Genomic DNA, 21,066 nt, shown 5'->3' with positions numbered 1-21,066 from the left:
AGGTGAGGTCTTAGTTTAACACTGCATCCTCTGACAGTGCGGGACTCGGTCTATGAAGGTCGCAAACTGCCCACTGAAATGGAAGAAATTAAGTATTGCACAGCACCATGTTAACCAACCTGTGAATATAGGTTGACTCTTTGAACAGTGCAGGATTCCAACTCAAATAAATTACATCATAATGCCGGCAAAGATCCTCCCAGTTAATCCAGAAAATTCCTGTAATGGGCAAGAATTCACAAAATTAGCTAAGCAACTTTCAGCTTGACACATTAAGTAAAATAACTTTTTACTGCACTGTTGGCAACTTGCAAAGCTTCAAGTCCTTGGACTTTGTAAAGTTACCAGAGTTGATTATCTGCTAAGGTACTAGGGTATAAAGGAAGGTGTGGCAGGAGCAGTGGGAGGAAAAATAAGGCAGGAAATATCGGGCACCTAGAAAAAGCCAATTCTAAATTTCTGCCCACTAGGTTAATGGGCATGTAATCTTTGCATGATTTTCCTCTACACACTCCATCTAGGGAACCTTCAACGTCTCGGTGCTACAAGAGGAAACCTGCACTCGTTAAGATACATGTGAGGGCCCAGAAAAAAGTGACATAATAAAACTGTTGGTTTTACCCTTGTTTCTGGCACTAATACTTGCATGAAAAGGGTCCCCTATCCTAAACCACGGGAGCTTACCATTGTCTATTTTCTGTGCTGTTTTGGGATCAAAGTTCAAATATTTTTGGAGAGCTGGTACCCAGCTTTTCTCATCCTTGTCACTGTACCGTCCTTTCCATCGCAAATGACTCCAGGGATTTTTAAGCTGAAGAAATTTAAGGCCCTAAAGGACAGCAAAACAAAAAATAAATCAAATCCAATAACTCAAGAAGCAATACAGACAAATTCTGAGAATTGTTTAAAATAATTACACCTCCCTAAAAGGATATGCAGAACAATCCAATGATGGCTACGAATGAAACACATGTGTTAAAAGCAAACTTGTGTTTTTAAAAATTATTTTCAAGCTTATACTTTGGTTACCGGGCTTAGCTTCAGATCAGATCAATAATTTAGGAAAGTTAAATTATATTTAAATATAGTTAGCATCTTTCTGCATGGTACAAGGATGAATCAAGTAAATCTACAACATTTGGCTCTTTGCACCTGCTTTGCTTAAAGCTTAAAGGTTTCCTTTTGATGCTGAACATCAGAAATCCAAAATCGGCACAGTGGCCAACACTGCTGCCTCACGGTGGCACAGTGGCCAACACTGCTGCCTCACGGTGGCACAGTGGCCAACACTGCTGCCTCACGGTGGCACAGTGGCCAACACTGCTGCCTCACGGTGGCACAGTGGCCAACACTGCTGCCTCACGGTGGCACAGTGGCCAACACTGCTGCCTCACGGTGGCACAGTGGCCAACACTGCTGCCTCACGGTGGCACAGTGGCCAACACTGCTGCCTCACGGTGGCACAGTGGCCAACACTGCTGCCTCACGGTGGCACAGTGGCCAACACTGCTGCCTCACGGTGGCACAGTGGCCAACACTGCTGCCTCACGGTGGCACAGTGGCCAACACTGCTGCCTCACGGTGGCACAGTGGCCAACACTGCTGCCTCACGGTGGCACAGTGGCCAACACTGCTGCCTCACGGTGGCACAGTGGCCAACACTGCTGCCTCACGGTGGCACAGTGGCCAACACTGCTGCCTCACGGTGGCACAGTGGCTAACACTGCTGCCTCACGGTGGCACAGTGGCCAACACTGCTGCCTCACGGTGGCACAGTGGCCAACACTGCTGCCTCACGGTGGCACAGTGGCCAACACTGCTGCCTCACGGTGGCACAGTGGCCAACACTGCTGCCTCACGGTGGCACAGTGGCTAACACTGCTGCCTCACGGTGGCACAGTGGCCAACACTGCTGCCTCACGGTGGCACAGTGGCCAACACTGCTGCCTCACGGTGGCACAGTGGCTAACACTGCTGCCTCACGGTGGCACAGTGGCCAACACTGCTGCCTCACGGTGGCACAGTGGCCAACACTGCTGCCTCACGGTGGCACAGTGGCCAACACTGCTGCCTCACGGTGGCACAGTGGCCAACACTGCTGCCTCACGGTGGCACAGTGGCTAACACTGCTGCCTCACGGTGGCACAGTGGCCAACACTGCTGCCTCACGGTGGCACAGTGGCCAACACTGCTGCCTCACGGTGGCACAGTGGCCAACACTGCTGCCTCACGGTGGCACAGTGGCCAACACTGCTGCCTCACGGTGGCACAGTGGCCAACACTGCTGCCTCACGGTGGCACAGTGGCTAACACTGCTGCCTCACGGTGGCACAGTGGCTAACACTGCTGCCTCACGGTGGCACAGTGGCTAACACTGCTGCCTCACGGTGGCACAGTGGCTAACACTGCTGCCTCACGGTGGCACAGTGGCTAACACTGCTGCCTCACGGTGGCACAGTGGCTAACACTGCTGCCTCACGGTGGCACAGTGGCTAACACTGCTGCCTCACGGTGGCACAGTGGCTAACACTGCTGCCTCACGGTGGCACAGTGGCTAACACTGCTGCCTCACGGTGGCACAGTGGCTAACACTGCTGCCTCACGGTGGCACAGTGGCTAACACTGCTGCCTCACGGTGGCACAGTGGCTAACACTGCTGCCTCACGGTGGCACAGTGGCTAACACTGCTGCCTCACGGTGGCACAGTGGCTAACACTGCTGCCTCACGGTGGCACAGTGGCTAACACTGCTGCCTCACGGTGGCACAGTGGTTAACACTGCTGCCTCACGGTGTCAGGGACCCCGGTTCGATTCCAGTCATAGAATCATATAATCCTAGAGTGCAGAAGGAGGCCATTCGGTCCATTGAGTCTGCACCGACCACAATCCCACCCAGGCCCTATCCCCACAACCCCATGTATTTACCCTAGCTAGTCCCCCTGGCACTAAGGGGCAATTTAGCACGGCCAATCCACCTAACCATCTTGGGTGACTATTCGTCTGTGTGGAGTTCGCACGTTCTCCCTGCGTCAGTGTGGGTTTCCTCCAGGTGCTCCAGTTTCCTTTGTCCAAAGATGTGCAGGTTAGGTGGGTTAACCATGGTAAATGCACGGGATTATGGGAGGGCCTGGGTGGGATGCTCTTTTGGAAAGTCAGTGCAGACTCATTGGGCCGATGGCCTCTTTCTGCACTGTAGGGATTCTACTGATCTATGAACAGTAGTTTTCCTGACTAAACAGGATTGGAAGTGAAAGGAGAATTGGATCAGGCCATGAAAACACAATTCAGTTTCCATTTTAAAGAACTATCTTTATGTTTAAATTCCACAGAATTGAACACAAACATCTGGGATACCACTCCAGTGCAGCACTGGGGAAAACTGCACTGGTAGTGGTGCTGTCTTTCGGATGAGATATCAAACAGAGGCATAATGTTCCCACGGACAACATTATCCCTCAATCAAACATCAGTCAAGAGAATACCTAGTCATTATCATATTGCTGATTGCGGGGGCGGACCTTGCTGTGCACAAATCAGATGTCACATTTTCTATATTACAATAGTGACTATCATTCAAAAAAATTCTTCATTGGCTATAAATGTAAGTGTTGCTTTTTAGAATATATTTCTTTTAGAAATTCCTATGTGCACAGCTGGGTGGGAGTTTGCCTACCTAAACGCATCATGCTGTAATTATACCCTCCTGCCAGGGGTGGTACTGCAGCACCTTCATGGAGGGCTGGGGGGAGAAGAGGAAAAGAGTGTGATGCTGTATGGCAAGTTTATACCAGCAGTTTCCATTACTATCCAATCATAGGAATCAATAATGAAAAAAGTTACCAACAAACGTTCATAATTACAAGATATTAATTAATAGATATAGACGTGTTAAGATCAGATGCCATTACTAGGTGAAAGCACAATGAAAAGCTGATACCAACCCACCCACCTATTTAGTTATGGGCAATGGAACAAAGACCTAGATACTTCAATAGATCAGGCTGCCTCAGCACTAAAACCCAATACCATCTACTGGAATCACCCTCTTTTGCCATTTACATCACTATCCAAGCAAGGTTCACACCGTCCCAGTCATTACATATCTGACCGGTATTAAACCGCATTGTGTTTACTTCACCACTAAGCTATGAATCTAACACCTTTTCCTCTGTATAACTTTTAAAAATCTCTCATTAACTATGCAATCATTAAACAATAAGAGATTTTAAAAGAATTCTGTTTTTCTTGCATATTAGGGTAAGCGACAACCAGCGTTGTGACTAAGTGTAGTTCTAGCCTTTCATTAATGATAACTTAAAAACGATAATAAATCACCTGAATAATTTGTTAATTTCAACGTAAAGCCAAAAGTTAATGCTATATTCATTGTGGGTATGAAATCTCCAGAGAGATTTAACCTAGGATATTTGATTTAGAAGGTGAACCATATGTGCTGTGTCCTCTGAAATAATTTGGGTGAGGTATAGCTCGAACTCAGATGGCATAGAAATCACTTACCTACATGGATACATTCCTGGTGCTAATTTAGAAGGGAGGAAGAGAGTATTATAGTCTACTGATAATCAATACCCAAATCTGCTTTTAGGACTCCCATTGGGGATATGATTGTACCTGGAAATGGGCTGTCCCATTGTCTGCGACACATGGAAACATTTTGTTACCTTGTATTCCCGGATATCGAGAACTGCATACGCGTGCGTCGGTACGAGCCCCCATCGTTCTCCCTCTTCCTCACTCATTATGCCCGTCGCTGTGGTAATTAGAACATCTCCCTTATGAAACCTATTTGATTTGGACATATACAGAAAAAAGACTTCTCAAAACACTGACTAAAACCCCCTGAAAACTTTTACTGATGCTTCAACACTGGTCTAAGATTACCTTTGATATAGCATTCTGAAAGTGCCCTCATAATCAAACTTCTGATTGTCCGAATGCATCGCAATTCGCTCTGGAATCCAGCCAGTCAAAGCATGAAGATCAATGTTCTGCAAAACACACAATTTTATAGATTAGGTTGTGGGGCCAGAGGTGGAACAGTCAAATACACCGAGGGTCAAATATTTCAAACCTGACACCATTCATTAAGTCACATGTAGTCCCAAATATAATTACGTTTTCATCTGATCTCTTAAATTACATCATCCCTGGATACAAAATAAAGTATTACAGTCACTAAAAACATCAGAACGTTTGCAGCTAGAAATGTATGGCACGTTCTCTTCCTGTGGGGGAGCACTTCAGCAGTCACGGGCATTCAGCCTTGGATCTTCAGGTAAGCGTTCTCCAAGGCGGCCTTCATGACACACGACAGCGCAGAGTCGCTGAGCAGAAACTGATAGCCAAGTTCCGCACACATGAGGACGGCCTAAACCGGGATGTTGGATTTATGTCACATTATCAGTAACCCCCACAGCTTTCCCCCTGATCTTGCAGAATCTTACTAGATGTGGAGACAAAACACATCTCTTTAACTTGTGTTTAATGTTCCCTCCACCCACATTATCTGTACCTTTAAGACCTGGCTGGCTGTAGAGATTTGCATTCTAATTAGTATTCTGTAACTTGATGTTGTGTCTCTGTGCACTGTTGGAGAACAGATTTTCACTCCATCTGACGAAGGGGCAGCGCTCCGAAAGCTTATGGTATTTGCTACCAAATAAACCTGGTGGACTTTAACCTGGTGTTGTGAGACTTCTTACTTCACTTTAAGTGGCAGAGCACTGTTCTAGAAGTATTATTTACACCCTTAAATTAAGCGACATGTGAGTTTAGTCACAGTCTCACCAGCAGGTGAGAAAGATTAGCAAATTTAATTGTTCTAATCTTTGACAAATTGCAACCTTATAAAATAACCGAAAAGTCAAGAGTAAATTAAAATGACTACGTCATGATTTCCTGCCATGCTGTTAGTGCCATTTAATTCAAAAACTGATCTTCATTCTTGGATAAAAATAAATTTCTCTCCCTGTCATAGGTGCCTAGCTACTGGATTCCGACTCTTCTTGTTATACATCTCCTCTCCCTTTCTCTGGCTCTTGCACTCTGTTTGCCATTCCCTTTCCACAATTTCCTCCTCATTAGTTTCCTCTCCAATCTCGGTGTATACTTTCTAGACAATTCCCTACCCAGCCTCTCTCTTTTTGCAGACCTCACACAGATTCTTGTCGTCTTTCTTTGCACACTCCATTCCCACTGACTTTCAGCAAAACGCATCTGTTCCACAGCACGTGTGAAGGAAGTTACTGGCTAGTCTCACGTTCAGCACACCCTCCGCTCCAGTCACAGGGAGCAGTTCAATTTAGAGTCTACATTTAGGTATCGTTGAGTAGAAAGGACTAAGTGCTGCTGGTTAGAGAATCAACGGCTACCTTTTACCACAATCAGGAGGTTTTGTTCCTGACATTACAGCAGTGTCTATGCTTCAAAAGTGCTCTTTAGTTTGTGAAGCACTGATGGACATCCTGAAGCCATGAAAGGTTCCATATCAATGGAGGTTGTTTCTTCCCTTTGAAGCAAACTATCGGCACCCTCGCACCGATTAGTGATTAAAACACAAAGTGTTGTGGTGAGCTGGGAAACAGCTCCAGGCTGAGAAACACATTGCACAAAAAGGTGTTAAATTTACAATAACTTTTTCTCAATTTGCACGTGTGGGCTTTTGAAATTAGTCTATTTTGGAGCATCGCTTCAGCAATGAAGAAATCACTGATTCGCAACAGCGCCAATAGTTATATTGGAGGATAATTAAATCAAGATATAAACCACATGATTAATACTTACAGAGTTAGAGCCTGGAAAATCATATCCTCCCATAACCTTCATGTAGGCCTTTTCAATCAAGGAGACCCAAAGCTCGTTCTTGTTGTTGGAGTATGAACAGAGCAGCTCACCATTGTGGTCTACGGGCAAATAGTCATCAATCACCACCTGTTCGGAGGTAGAATTGGGAAAAATTAAATTTCAGCACAATATTTGTGGTAGACCAATCATTTTAACCATGCCAGGGGAGGTGATGGCCTAGTGGTATTATCGCTAGACTATTCATTCAGAAACTCCGCTAATGTTCTGGGGACCTGGGTTCGAATCCCGCCATGGCAGATGGTGGAATTTGAATTCAATAAAAAAATTCTGTAATAAATATCTACTGATGACCATGAAACCATTGTCGATTGTCAGAAAAAAAACAATCTGGTTCACTAATGTCCTTTAGGGAAGGAAATTTGCTGCCTTTACCTGGTCTGGCCTACATGTGACTTCAGGACCACAGCAATGTGGTTGACTCTCAACTGCCCTTGGGCAATTAGGGATGGGCAATAAATGCTGACCAGCCAGTGATGCCCATGTCCCATGAATATATTTTAAAAATTCAACAGGATGCACACTGGTTGTAAACAGGTGGAAGAAACGCAAGAAGAAATATTTGGCCACAAAGAAAAGGAATACCTCCCAGATCACCTGACCTCAATCGAGAAACAAAAATCAGCGAACTCGCAATCTCCAACCCAAATCAGATTCATTGACGGATAAATCCAGGTAAGGTAAAGTTGCCATAGTCCCAGATGACTCAAAGGGGACAGCTGACTGGTGGTGATTTAACTGGAGGATCACCTCAGGCGAGGGCTCCATGATATCCAGATAAAGATAATATATGAATTACCCTTAATGGGTTATCTACTTAATGCAGAGAAACATTGAAAGTACCACTTTGTTGCTGATTAACACTGTAAATTAGAGAAATCCAATAAGGAATTCAGGAGAAATTTCTGTACCTAAAGTAGTCAGAATGTGGAACCTGTTACCAAATTACAGAATTGAAGTGAACAGCGTTAATACAATTAAGGGAAAGCGAGGGAAAAAAAAGGAATAGGATGGTCTGCTGTTAGACGAAAAGAGGTATAGAGCATAAGCACCATCATGGACAGTTAGGCCGACTGGTCTGTTTCTGTGGTGTAAATTCTTCTGAGGTGCCAAGGGGCCCTGGCTGTCGCCATAGTCTTTTCTCTAGATACATTTCTCAGAACAATATCCAAGGACTTCTTTCCCTGCAATCTTAAGTTTGCAGTGTTGTTGAGTGATGGAAAGGAGAGAACACGTGACAAAATCAAAGAAAACATGGATCGCGTAAAACTAAATTAGGGTAAATTAGGACAAGTAAAACAACATAGTAAGGTAAAAAGGACTGTTCTTATTAACTAGAAATATTTTTCATTGAGAATTCTTTCCACGCTGAACCTTCACTAGTAAATCAATTTTTCTTTTATTCATTCGTGGGACATGGGCGTCACTGGCTGGCCAGCATTTATTGCCCATCCCTAGTTGCCCATGAGGTGGTGGTGGTGAGCTGCCTTCTTGAATCGCTGCAGTCCATGTGCTGTGAGTTGACCCACAATGCCGTTAGGGAGGAAATTCCAGGATTTTGACCCAGTGTCGGCAAAGGAACGGCGATATATTTCCAAGTCAGGATGGTGAGTGGCTTGGAGGGGAACTTGCAGGTGGTGTTGTTCCCATGTATCTGCTGCCCTTGTCCTTCTAGATGGAAGTGGTTGTGGATTTGGAAGGTGCCAAGGGTCTTTAGTGAATTACTGCAGTGCATCTTGTAGATAGTACACACTGCTGCTACTGAGCGTTGGTGGTGGAGGGATTGAATATTTGTAGATGTGGTGCCAATCAAGTGGACTGCTTTGTCCTGGATGGTGTCAAGCTTCTTGAGTATTGATATTTTGCTTTTAAAATCTTTAATACATTTTATGATTACACAACAGTTATAAACTATATCCACAGGTTAATGCATCTATTACTAATATACTACACATCTAACATAAAAAGCCTACTCCCCTCGGTGACTTGGCTTGTTAAGTCATACAGAGAAAGGAAGATATCAGTTTTGATCCCTGGTCTGTGTTGAGCTAGTTGGTTTTTACCTGACATTGGACAGTAGTTAGGTTGTGGGGCTGGGGGTTAGGATTTGGTTAACCAAGCTTGTAATTCCTGATCACTGACCAATGACTCAGTCAAACAGTGCGAGTCTATGTTTACATAAGAGGACTAGACGCAAGGACAATACACTGAGGCATGCAAGTGGAACCAGAGTCAATACCTTCCAAATATGAGAAAGGGAGGAAAACTGAAAAGAAAAAGGGAGCAAAGACAATTGCCCATGTGATTTGGCTTAATGGTCAAGAGTTTGAAGACAGGCTTACCTTTCTGGGAACACCATTGATATGAAGCTTTACCATGTATTTCCCACAGGGATTATATTCTGGCTCACCTCTCCTATTCTGAGGATAAATAATGCTGCAAATCAAAATATAAAGAAAGGTAAACACAGATATCGAATGTAAAATGTCAAGATTACATTTGTTCAGCTCCACTGTTGTCGTCCTTTTTCTTTTTGATAGAATCCCTACAGTGCAGGAGGCAGTCATTTCATTGATCGAATCTTCATCGACTCTCTGACAGAGTATCTTACCCAGGCCTTATCCCCACAACGTGACATGTTTATTCAGCCAGTCCCCCTAACCTACACATCTTAAAGTTTATTTATTAGTATCACAAGTAAACTTACATTAACACTGCAATGAAGTGTTTCACTGCTGTGAAAATCCCCAATTGCCAGACTCTGGCACCTATTCGGGTACACTGAGGGAGAATTTGGCACGGCCAATGCATCTAACCAGCACGTCTTTCAGACTGTGGGAAGAAACTGGAGCACCCGGAGGAAACCTACGCAGACACAGGGAAGAATGTGCAAACTCCACAGAGTCACCCAAGGCCGGAATTGAACCTGGCTCGCTGGCACTGTGAGGCAGCAGTTCCACTAACTGTGCCACACCTTTTTGAATATACCCAATCTCTGCTCAGCACTTCCTGTGAATCCCAAAGCTGAAATCAGAAACTGGGTAAGTGCAGAACAAAAGGTACAAATCAACACAGTAACCCTGAGTGACACCACTGGCTGTTGTATCATGTCACTAATATCCTACAAATCATTACGTTTTCCACCTTGGTCTGTCACACACAGCTGTTGTTGCGTGGACAGCAAGAGATGAAGTTCAAAATATCCCTGCTTTTCTATGTATACAATTACAACATCAGCTTCATCCTATAGCCTCTTGAACATAGTAGAACTCCCGAAGGTGTTTAACAGGAAAATTGGCAGACAAAAAACTGACATTGAGCCACATAAGGAGATACCAGGTAACCATTTACTAGAGATCCGTATGAATTATGCACGATTTTTAAAAAATGCTTTTACCACACCGAGAGACAAAGGTTGGCTACCTTGTGATTAACTTTTTATTGTAACGTCTTTCATATGCGGCACCGATGGCTAGAGAGGCCACAAAAGAGCAGTCCGATACCACTGTCTGAAAATGAGAGTGTTTGAAAGATTAAACAACATCCACATACATACTTTGGATTGGCACATAGCCAGTCAGCTGCTCTCTCATTTAAACCTTTAGATCAAAATAGAAACTTTCCTTATAGCTGCAGGGTGTGCTTTCCCAAACACCTCCTGCAGGGGGCAGCGATTTAATACTGCGGTGTGTGAACTCTGGTATCTACCGTTGCAGAAATGTGATTAAAGCTGCAAAAGACATTTAGACCAGAGGAACTGTCCATTTGTAACACATCATTTACGGAGGCAAGTAGGCAAAACTACATTGGCATTTTTCAAAAACAGTTAGTTTTTCTGGGCGTAGGAACAAGGGTGAGTCATTCTGTCCTTTCTGTCATTCAATTGGATCATGGCTGATCTTGATCCTAAACCCATTTCTCTGCCTCAGTTGCAAATCCCTTAACATATTTTCTTGCCAACGACCTATTAATCATAGATTGAAAATTTCCATTCACCCCCGCCCCAACATTTTGGGAGGAGAGAATTTCCAGCATTGATAGAAACATAAAACTAAATGGAATTGGATGACAAAGGTCCTTTTGAACTAAAATTGACATTTTAAACGAGTAAAAGTGAACAGACAAAGCTGACTTTAAAAGACTGACCTGCTTTATACTAAAACTAGAGACTGTGTAGATCATTGTAGGGTTGTTGCTGAGGTCATCTGGTCGAACCCACCGGGAAAATAATGCTTTCTGCTTTGGTGACAATACCAGTTTGCCAGCTCTGTCCCTGTAAAAACAATAGGAGACTTTGTAAAGCAGCAGGCATCCCTGACCAGCAGCTGGGCTGCGGAGAAGGTCTTATCGTGGGGACAGAGTTTAGGACGGAGCGAAAGACCCATGACTCAGGATGAAGGTTAATGCCCAGCCAAGGCTTTGCAGACACAGAGGCTGGATACTGAGTTTGTGGTTTGATTTACGGAGGAATTCAGATTTTTTAAAAAAGGTTAAACGCAGACGGGCCTGGGACAGGAGCGCAGACAAAGCTGAATGTGAGCTTCCCAAATTGCATCCTAAACTTGTGGTGGCTTGTGCCTGCCCTCATCAAGATACTGAGAGCAATTTGCAGGATTTTGCAAATAATCATTGCCACTGTTTTCCTAATCATAAAATAAATGTTGTTAAATAACTATATACCCATACCCTCAGGTCAACATATTTGACGAGGGTGCTGTGCGGTTTGGAAAATCCTGGTTGCAGATTGCCACTTAAGTGACTGGTTTTATATCTCTTAAAAACAAACATCATTTTGCAGCAGTAACAAAGTCTGGTCTTTAATACCTGGGGGTGGAGACAAAACAAACACTCCCTCATTTTCTATAAATATGAATCTCCCATGACATTACTCGTAAGTCAGATAATAAGCTGTTTTGAAGCACAAGTGCGACAAAAAAAATGTCAGCCTTGGCTCAATGGTAGCATCCTCACCCGAGTTAGGATTGTAGGTTCAAGTCCCACTCCATAGACTTTAGCGCTTACCCTAAATTGACACTTTAGTCCAGTACTGAGGGAATGATGCAATGTCAGAGGGGGCATCTCCCAGATGAGATGTTAAACTCACGATTCAATGTAAACAATTCCATGGCATCATTTGAATACGAGCAGGGCCAGCGTCCTCTCCACCCCCAATCAATAGTTACCCATTAACCAACAGATTATCTGGTTATTATTGTCAGCTCTGTTGTAGGATCTTGCTGTGTGTAAATTGGCTGTTGTATTTCTTACATGACAACAGTGGCTACACTGCAAACATGGCGGTGGGGAGTTCTGTGGTTAAAGCACTATGTAAATGCAAGCATTTCCTTTGCACCATGAATTATTTCTGCTAAGGTAGACTGCATACCGCCCATGGCAGGAATGCAAATTAGATTAAATACTCAGCAGAGCAGCTGTCAAATGCTGTAAAAAGCCAAGGTTCCCTCTATCTTCCATCATAGGAATGGCAAAAGAAAATCAATTATTCCTGAAATGCAATTCTTTTGGCACTCATCTGCCAAACACTTCATTGTCCTGTGAAAAGCTGCTGGAACAGTTACTCATTAATACATTACAAAATTTCAGTTACCTGATCTATTTCTTTAAATAAACTACTTTCCCATTTTATCGTCAAAGGATTGGTGACCTTCCTGACAAGTCAGCGGATTCCAAAACTTCAACACAAACTCTTCATGTCAAAGTTGAAGAGCATGATGATCTTTAACTACAGTCTAATACATTTAATTAGACACACATACACATTGTCACAAAGCCTTGTACTTAGATGGCCAAGTATAAAAGTACTTGGCCATCTTCTCTCTTCCCAATTCCCACTTTGTAATGTTGCAGCAAGAATTCAAAAAAAGGTTAGTTCCCTCATACACACTGATAATGTTGCAAAATTCACAAGCTGTGTTAAGAACTCTTCGATTTCATCATGCAAGTTTTACATTAAAAACAGCTTACGAGAATGGCATGGGAAATGCAAATCGCTCTTTGAGATCCACACTCATGAAAGGCACATATTCAATTCCATTGATCTTGGAGGTTTTCCTGAAAGACAAATCAACTGATTTAAAGGAAAAGGTTTGAATAAGAGAGGTTCAACACTACCTTCTCTCCAAAAGCTACATTAACAAGTACATCCAAGAACGAACTCACTTCCCAAAATTAAAGATCGAAGCAATTGGTAAAATTAATTACACCATTTTACCGCAAGAGTAAGTGGGACTCAATTTAATACATTGTGAATCAAAAAATTCGACTTGTGGGTGTCTGGACCCATTCAACAGGCCCCTCCTGGGCTGAAGATTCTGTCCAACCCCTCACTGACTGATTGAAGACAAACCTGCAAATCAACCCAACCCCTCCTCTCCACCTGACTTGGGGCACCCATCCATCTTGTACCCACCCATCATCCTCCTCTTGTACCTCCCTCTCTTCCCTCATCTAACACCTGGGGAAGAGCTTTTTGCATCTTACTCTCTTCCCCCATCATTAATATAAAAGAAAATACACCCATTCAAGACAGAAAAACTTAAAATAAGACCACATATAGCTAAGATCAAATTGGGCTGGGTGGGTTTCCTAAATTACAATAGCAGCCACCCCTCAAAAGCTCTTCAATGGTTCTTCAGCGTTTTGGGGTGCCCTGAGACTATGAAAGGTGCTACATAAATGCAATCTTCTTCATTCTAATCACCCATCTGTGTGAAGTATTTCCAGATATCAGTGTGCGGCTGATTTTAAGATATTCTCACCGTAGCACCTCAATTTCCTCTGAGGAGTAAAGCTGGCCATGGGTTGAATGTTCACTGCCCTGAACTCTAGATAATTGTGGTTTATCATTCAGCGAAAAGTCCGGTCCCAGGGGCTGGAAGGTTCGCACTGGCTGACTCTGTTTCCCTGTAAAATGCTTCCTTTCTGCAGACATTTTGGATACAGAGTCTTTTAACGCTTCAGCTCTAGGTGAGAAATAAACGTTAAACAAAAAGGAGACAAAAGTTATAAAGCAGCGTTCAACCCATGACCTCTAACTCTGAGAAGATGGTGTTAGTTGGGAGCGAAGGCCACATATGTGCATGGAAACACTATCTCAAAGTTCCCCTTCAAGCCACACGCAACTCAACTTGAACAAATATTGTTGTTCATTTATGATCGTTGAGTTAAAATTCTGGAACTCCTAACCTAACAGCACTGCAACACCATCCTCACCTTGCAGTTGCTGTTAAAGATGGCACCGAGAAGGCAATTTTAGGTGGGTAATAATAGCCAACAGTGCCAATATTCCAAGAATGAATAAGTGTATAAGCAATGGCTCAGTTGATTGCAGTCCTGACTCTGAGTCAGAAGGTTGTGGGTTCAAGTCCCTGGAGCAGAGCACAAAAATCTAGGATGACACTCTGAGGGAGGGCTACACTAGTGGTAGAGGTTCTGTCTTCCCAATGAGACGTTAAACTGCGACCCCATATACCCTTCCAGGTAAAAAATTTCACAGTACTATTTTTAAGGCTGATCTTGGGCTTAAGAGTACAATTTCACACTTCCTCCAAACGTCCCTCGATTCCCTGAGACCTCAAAAATCTGTCCATCCCAGCCTTAAACACATTCAATGATACAGCATCCATAACCCTCTGGGTTATGAGTGATCTCTTGAGTAATCTCTCATCAGTCCTAAATGATTGGCCCTGATTCTGTCCCCATGTTTTAGATGTCCTGACCAGCAGAAACAATCACTCAGCATCTACCCTAACAGGCCCCTTCAGAATCTTGTAGGTTTCAATGAAATTGCCTCCCCTTCTAAACTCCAGGGAATACAGACCCAATTTACTTAGCCTAAGTGAAAAGGCTCAACTGCAATATTCAATCATGGCTTATAAAAGATAAACAGGCCTCACCTCCCAAAACTTCTCCTCACAGAACCCTACATTCCAAATTTGCGTTCTCAGATACTAGTATCATCTTAAAAGTGAATAGAGAAATCAGATTTTCAATAAAGCAGCTAGAAATCGGCAAACTGATTTGCAAAAGTTATTGAAACCAAAAGCAAAATCATACAGCCTTAACAGACTGGAGGAAGATTGTGGCCTAACGGCAATGTTACTGGACTAGTAATCCAGAGGTCCCAAGCTAATGATCCGGGGGTATGGGTTCAAATCCCACCATGACAGCTGGTAAAAGTCAAATTCAGTTCATAAAAACTGGAATTGAAAGCTTGATTTTCAGTGGCGGCAACCATGAAATTATCACCGATTGTTGTAAAAACCCTTAATCACCAAGGGAAGGAAACCTGCCATCCTTACCTGGTCGGGCCCACATGGGACTCCAGACCCACAGCAATGTGGTTGACTCTTAAATGCCGTCAAGGGCAAGTAGCAATGAGCAAATGCTGGCCCAGCTAGCGACATCCACATCCCATCAACAAATAGGAAAAAAAGGTTTCTACAAAAAAGAAACCTTTTTTTCCTGCAGCAAAGCATCTCAATAAGGTGTTTCTCAATTATTTTTAAATTAAGGGCATTGATACTATAGAAGTTCAAGCATCAGGTAATGCCATCTCCTGTAGTCAAAATACACCACCTACAAGAGTATGGTACACAAGGACACTTGTTCACGTCAGTATGAAATGAAAAACTAACTAGCATGGTCCCTTGGGTAAGGAAGAAGGGGGCTACTGGGACACAATAGATCAACGCATCATACTTTCACTTCTGGGTTTACATCTGGATAAAAACAACAACAAACTCAGGCATCGACAAGTAGGTTGCAGCAGTCCAGGTTGAAACCAACTTAAGTAGTCCAAACCCCATTCCTAGCAAAACAAGGGGGGTGGATTTTCCAGCCGTGATAGCCAGCAGGATCTTCCGATCTTGCAGACAGTGAATACCCTACCGCTCCCACGGGTTCCCTGGTAGTGGGGGTGGATTCAATGGGAAATCCCATTGACAGTGGGAGGACCAGAAAATTCCACTGCCACTCAATGGTGGGCCAGCTCTCACCATAGAGAAAGACTCGATGGGAAATTCCTCCCACCCACCACCTTGCCTCAATAGCACTCAATACAGCTATATTTCAGCAACAGGCCACATCTCACTCAGAAGTAAGATAGCAAATGTAACAGAGATGCTCTTTTGAGTGTGGGATTAATAGACACCATCAAGACGTAGGAGGGAATTTTGATCTGCAGATGGTCATGCTGTACATGAGATGGTACTGTACGCAAGGTTCACACAGATACCTGAATGGGAAATGTTCTTTGTCTCAACATGTATAGAAGTTCAGAAGGAGGTCTGCCAGAGAACAAAATAAAATGACTCACCTGTCAAGCGCTTGTCGAGCTAACTGTTTCAATTTGCCCTGCAGTGTTTGGTCTGAGGTTTCATTAGCCTAGGATGAAAAATACAGTATATAGGATTAGTTCTGTATTGCATTTGGTCCTTCACCTTAAATTTGGTCACAGCATACACAACATAATGTATCGAACCTCGTGTTCCAGTTTGTTTTTGATTCTATTGCTTACTCACTGTTTTCAGGCACAATTCGACACCTTCAGTGTACAATTCTACAGCCTCGTCTGCATTGCCCTTCTCATCTTCGTCGAATGCTTGTGTGACCAGGAAGTGAGCACGTTCCAGATCCATCTGCTGTTTTGTCTTCAGAGGGTCTCCTGTGGTGCTCTGCGCTTGAACTTGAAATTTGCAAAGATGTCAACATTTTAGAGTTGTGAGCATTCTTTCCAATTTTATTTTGAATACATAAATGTTCAAACCGCATAACATTACACAAATGGGTGATTAGAAATAAAACGCTAAAACACTTTTTAAGCTTCACTGTGCACAATTCTACTTATTTTGGTTACAGTGCTGTGACACAATGAGGTATAAGAGGGTCATGGGTTATTCATACTCTCAATGTAAATTGCAAACCTGCAGAGTAAAGAGCCTGCACTCGATCCAGGTACTCATTTATTTTTTCCTGAATACCATCCAACTTTGATCCAGCCATACGAGCACATATTAATGCTTGAGCAGCTTCCTACAAAATAAATAATTGTTTTAATATCACAGACAGAGATTAACTCTTTTAGCCGCAAACTGCCAAAAGGATACAAAAGAAGGACTTTCAATTGTACAAGGCTTTCCACAGATGTAGGATGTGCCAAAGTACTATGCAATCAAATACTACACAAAGTTCTACTTTTGAGGTGTAAAGTAGGGAGATGCAGCAGCCAACGTTCACAGAACAAGTTCCCAAAAACAGCAAAGAGATAATGACCAGGAAACCTCTTCTGGGTAACCTCTTCTGCTTCGAATAGCGTCATGGTACCTTTTACATCTGACAACTGAAAGGTAGCACTGAATTTATTTTTACATGTGTTCAATGGATGCGGACATCTGTGACAAAGCCAGCAATTATTACCCATCTCCAATTGTCTTCAATAAAAAGGTGGTGGTGAGCTGCGTTCTTGAATTGCTGGAGTCTGTGTGATGAAGGTACACACAGTAAGAAGTTTAACAACACCAGGTTAAAGTCCAACAGGTTTATTTGGTAGCAAAAGCCACACAAGCTTTCGAAGCTCTAAGCCCCTTCTTCAGGTGAGTGGGAATTCTGTTCACAAACAGAGCTTATAAAGACACAGACTCAATTTACATGAATAATGGTTGGAATGCGAATACTTACAACTAATCAAGTCTTTAAGAAACAAAACAATGGGAGTGGAGAGAGCATCAAGACAGGCTAAAAAGATGTGTATTGTCTCCAGACAAGACAGCCAGTGAAATTCTGCAGGTCCACGCAACTGTGGGAGTTACAAATAGTGTGACATGAACCCAATATCCCGGTTGAGGTACTCCTCAACCTGATGAAGGTACTCCCATAGTTGTGAGGTAGGCATTCTGGTATTTTGACTGAGGGACAAAGGAAATGACGATATATGTCCAACTCAGAATGGTGCGCAACCTGGGAGGGGAAATTGCAGGTGGTGGTGCTCCCATGCCTGCTGCTCCTCACAGGTGGTAAGGTTGTATGCTTGGGAGTTGCAGTTGAATAAGAGTTGGCTTGTTGTTGCAGTGCACCGCACAGATGATACACACTGCAGTCACAGTGGTGGAGGGGTTGAATATTTAAGTTGGTGGATGAGGTGACAAGCAAGTTGGCTGCTTTGTCCTGGATGGTGTTGAGCTTTGCATGTTCTTCCATGAGCATTAGTTTGAAAAAGAGACTGGAGCCTTGTAGATGAGGGAAAGGCTCGAGAGCAAGGAGGTAAGCCACTTGCTATAGAATTCCCAGCCTCTGACCTGTTCATGCAGCCACAATATTTATGCAGCTGGTCCAGTTACGTTTCTGGTCAACATTTAACCTCAGGATGTTGATGGTGGCAGGTTCGATTTAATGAATTGAATTTAACTTCCTCAACTGCTGTGTTGAGATCTGAACTCAAGTTTCTAGATGATGAGTCTAGTAACATGAGCTCTTTGCTGTAGCATCCGGTTATGCCTTTAGGACTCTGTAGTGGGACATGAACCCTTAAATTTTGGACTCAGTTGAGTCCAAGCTAAAAGACTGATTTTTGTCAAACCATGGGAACAGAAATGGAATCTGTGCCATTGTTAATCTTTCCAAGATACTGGATGACAGATGCAGTTATACTTTGTCAGTTAGATGGTGAGAAGTACCCAGTGGTATCATTTTTAAAAATTCATTCATGGGATGTGGGAGTCGCTGGCAAGGCCAGCATTCATTTCAGAGGACATTTAAGAGTCAACCACATTGCTGTGGATCTGGAGTCACAATCATGCTAGACCAGGTAAGGATTACAGACTTCCTGTCCTACAGGACATTAATGAATGAGACGGGTTTTTACGACAATCGACAATGGTTGCATGGTCATCAGTAGACTTTTAATCCCAGATCTTTATTGAATTCAAATTTCACTATCTGCTGTGGTGGGATTTGAACCTAGGTCATTACTCTGGGTCTCTAGATTACTTGGATTATTATAGATTCCAATAAAGAGGAGCTGGGGCTGTAGGCCATCAAGAAACCAAAACACTCAGTACATAGGTCTGCCAGTAGCTATAGAGAAGACATTTTAGGAATAGACCCTTCAACAGAAGTGGAAAGCAAAAGATAAGAAGGGGAACTACCGCAGGTACAAATCACCAGTCAGAAACACTGACTGGAAGGGCCCTCCACACTCAGCAATGCTGACTCTGATTGAAGCTGGCACTTGTTTATCTTCCAGTTCTGATAAGGGCCTACAACCCAAGGGACTTACCCTGCACACCCCAGACCTCTCCACCTGACCACCAATCCTATTCGCTTGTCTGAGAAACCTACATTCTCCCTGGCTTCTAAATGTGGCTTTAAACGTACTCGCTTTACGTCAGCCAGTATTGTAAATGAGGGAACGTGGCTTCCTTACCTCTGATATTACAGCAGTTGACTGAAGATCTGAGAAGTGTGCAGCCCTATACACTTCTTATCCTGATTCGGAAGGTCAGGTGAGAAAAAAGCGGCTGGAATGCCAATGAAGAAACTAGAAGCGGAATGGCAATCCGGCTCCGATTGCCACTCTGTGGACGTTCAGGCCCAATGTCAACAGAAACACTTTCCTTACTCAACTGCAAATTGGACACCAGCCTTAACCTGACCCACGCACCCCAAAATGACCCTCTCTTCGGCACGTCCCAACGACTCTCCTACTCACAACCCCGCCCAAACAGCTCTCAGCCCCCCCGCCAAACTGACCCTCACACCTCCCCCAAACTGACCCTCCCGCTCAGATTCCCCCCCAGCTCAGAACCCCCCCACCGCTCAGACACGCCCCCCCTGCTCACTGACACCTCCCTGCCCCCCTGCTCACTGACACCCCCCCGCTCACTGACGCCCCCCCGCTCACTGACACCACCGCCCCCCCGCTCACTGACACCACCGCCCCCCCGCTCACTGACACCACCGCCCCCCCGCTCACTGACACCACCGCCCCCCGCTCACTGACACCACCGCCCCCCGCTCACTGACGCCACCCCCCCTGCTCACTGACACCACCGCCCCCCGCTCACTGACACCACCGCCCCCCGCTCACTGACACCACCGCCCCCCGCTCACTGACGCCACCCCCCCTGCTCACTGACACCACCGCCCCCCGCTCACTGACACCACCGCCCCCCGCTCACTGACACCACCGCCCCCCGCTCACTGACGCCACCCCCCCTGCTCACTGACGCCACCCCCCCGCTCACTGACGCCACCCCCCCGCTCACTGACGCCTCCCCCCCGCTCACTGACGCCTCCCCCCCGCTCACTGACGCCACCCCCCGCTCACTGACGCCACCCCCCTGCTCACTGATGCCACCCCCCTGCTCACTGACGCCACCCCCCTGCTCACTGACGCCACCCCCCCGCTCACTGACGCCACCCCTCCGCTCACTGACGCCACCCCCCCGCTCACTGACGCCACCGCCCCCGCTCACTGACTCCACCCCCCGCTCACTGACACCACCCCCCCCGCTCACTGACACCACCCCCCCCGCTCACTGACACCACCCCCCCCCGCTCACTGACACCACCCCCCCTGCTCACTGACACCACCCCCCCGCTCACTGACACCACCCCCCCGCTCACTGACACCACCCCCCACTCACTGACCCCCCCAAACTGACCCTCCCGCTCACAGCCTGCGCCCCCCAAAAGTAACCCTCCCACTCCATACTGACCCACACACCTACACATTAGCAGCAAGATCAATGCACAGTCAGCTCTTTGACAACTCAGGCCTGGAGCTGATCAGTCCCCAGTTCCATCCATTCCCGCAGCCCCGGGTCACCCTGACCAACCACTCCCCCCTAAGGCCATCAAAGCCTCCCCCACCCCCTCCAGGGGGCCCGCCTTCCCCCCGGGGGGGGGGGGGGGGGGTGGGGTGGCACCCCCCTCCCCCCAGACTCACCTTGTAGTAAAACACGGCCTCAGTGAAGCGGCCGCTCTGGTCGCTTCTCACCGCCACCTGGGCGAATTTGACGGCGTCCTGCTCCAGGGCGCTGGGGTCCATCCTGCCGCTGCCGCCTTCCCCTCTCCCCCCGGGACACTGAGACTGAGTGAAGGAGAGAGGGAACCTGCCACCTCCCCAATCAGCCGGGATCACACCAAACACTTCCGCTTCCGGTT

At 45.3% G+C, this 21,066-nt stretch overlaps 1 protein-coding gene across 1 annotated transcript in view; it reads right to left on the bottom strand.

The window, feature by feature from the left end:
• capn7 (calpain 7) overlaps positions 1-21,066 on the bottom strand; it is a 41,474-nt gene extending 20,408 nt beyond the window's left edge. Inside the window, exons 1-14 of the mRNA XM_078242376.1 lie at positions 20,849-21,066; positions 16,827-16,935; positions 16,425-16,588; positions 16,220-16,287; positions 13,662-13,865; positions 12,868-12,954; positions 11,029-11,155; positions 10,306-10,391; positions 9,225-9,318; positions 6,805-6,951; positions 4,903-5,009; positions 4,683-4,803; positions 685-829; positions 120-219 (exon numbers count right to left, since the gene is read on the bottom strand). Of these exons, the coding sequence (XP_078098502.1) occupies positions 120-219; positions 685-829; positions 4,683-4,803; positions 4,903-5,009; positions 6,805-6,951; positions 9,225-9,318; positions 10,306-10,391; positions 11,029-11,155; positions 12,868-12,954; positions 13,662-13,865; positions 16,220-16,287; positions 16,425-16,588; positions 16,827-16,935; positions 20,849-20,950 (1,661 nt within the window). The 5' untranslated portion in view covers positions 20,951-21,066. The remainder of the gene's footprint in view (positions 1-119; positions 220-684; positions 830-4,682; positions 4,804-4,902; positions 5,010-6,804; positions 6,952-9,224; positions 9,319-10,305; positions 10,392-11,028; positions 11,156-12,867; positions 12,955-13,661; positions 13,866-16,219; positions 16,288-16,424; positions 16,589-16,826; positions 16,936-20,848) is intronic.

Source organism: Mustelus asterias, chromosome 2 (genome assembly GCF_964213995.1).
Source record: "Mustelus asterias chromosome 2, sMusAst1.hap1.1, whole genome shotgun sequence".
NCBI lineage: Eukaryota > Metazoa > Chordata > Chondrichthyes > Carcharhiniformes > Triakidae > Mustelus > Mustelus asterias.
Note: the sequence above shows the minus strand (reverse complement) of the source record. Positions and strands in the feature narration are given on the sequence as shown.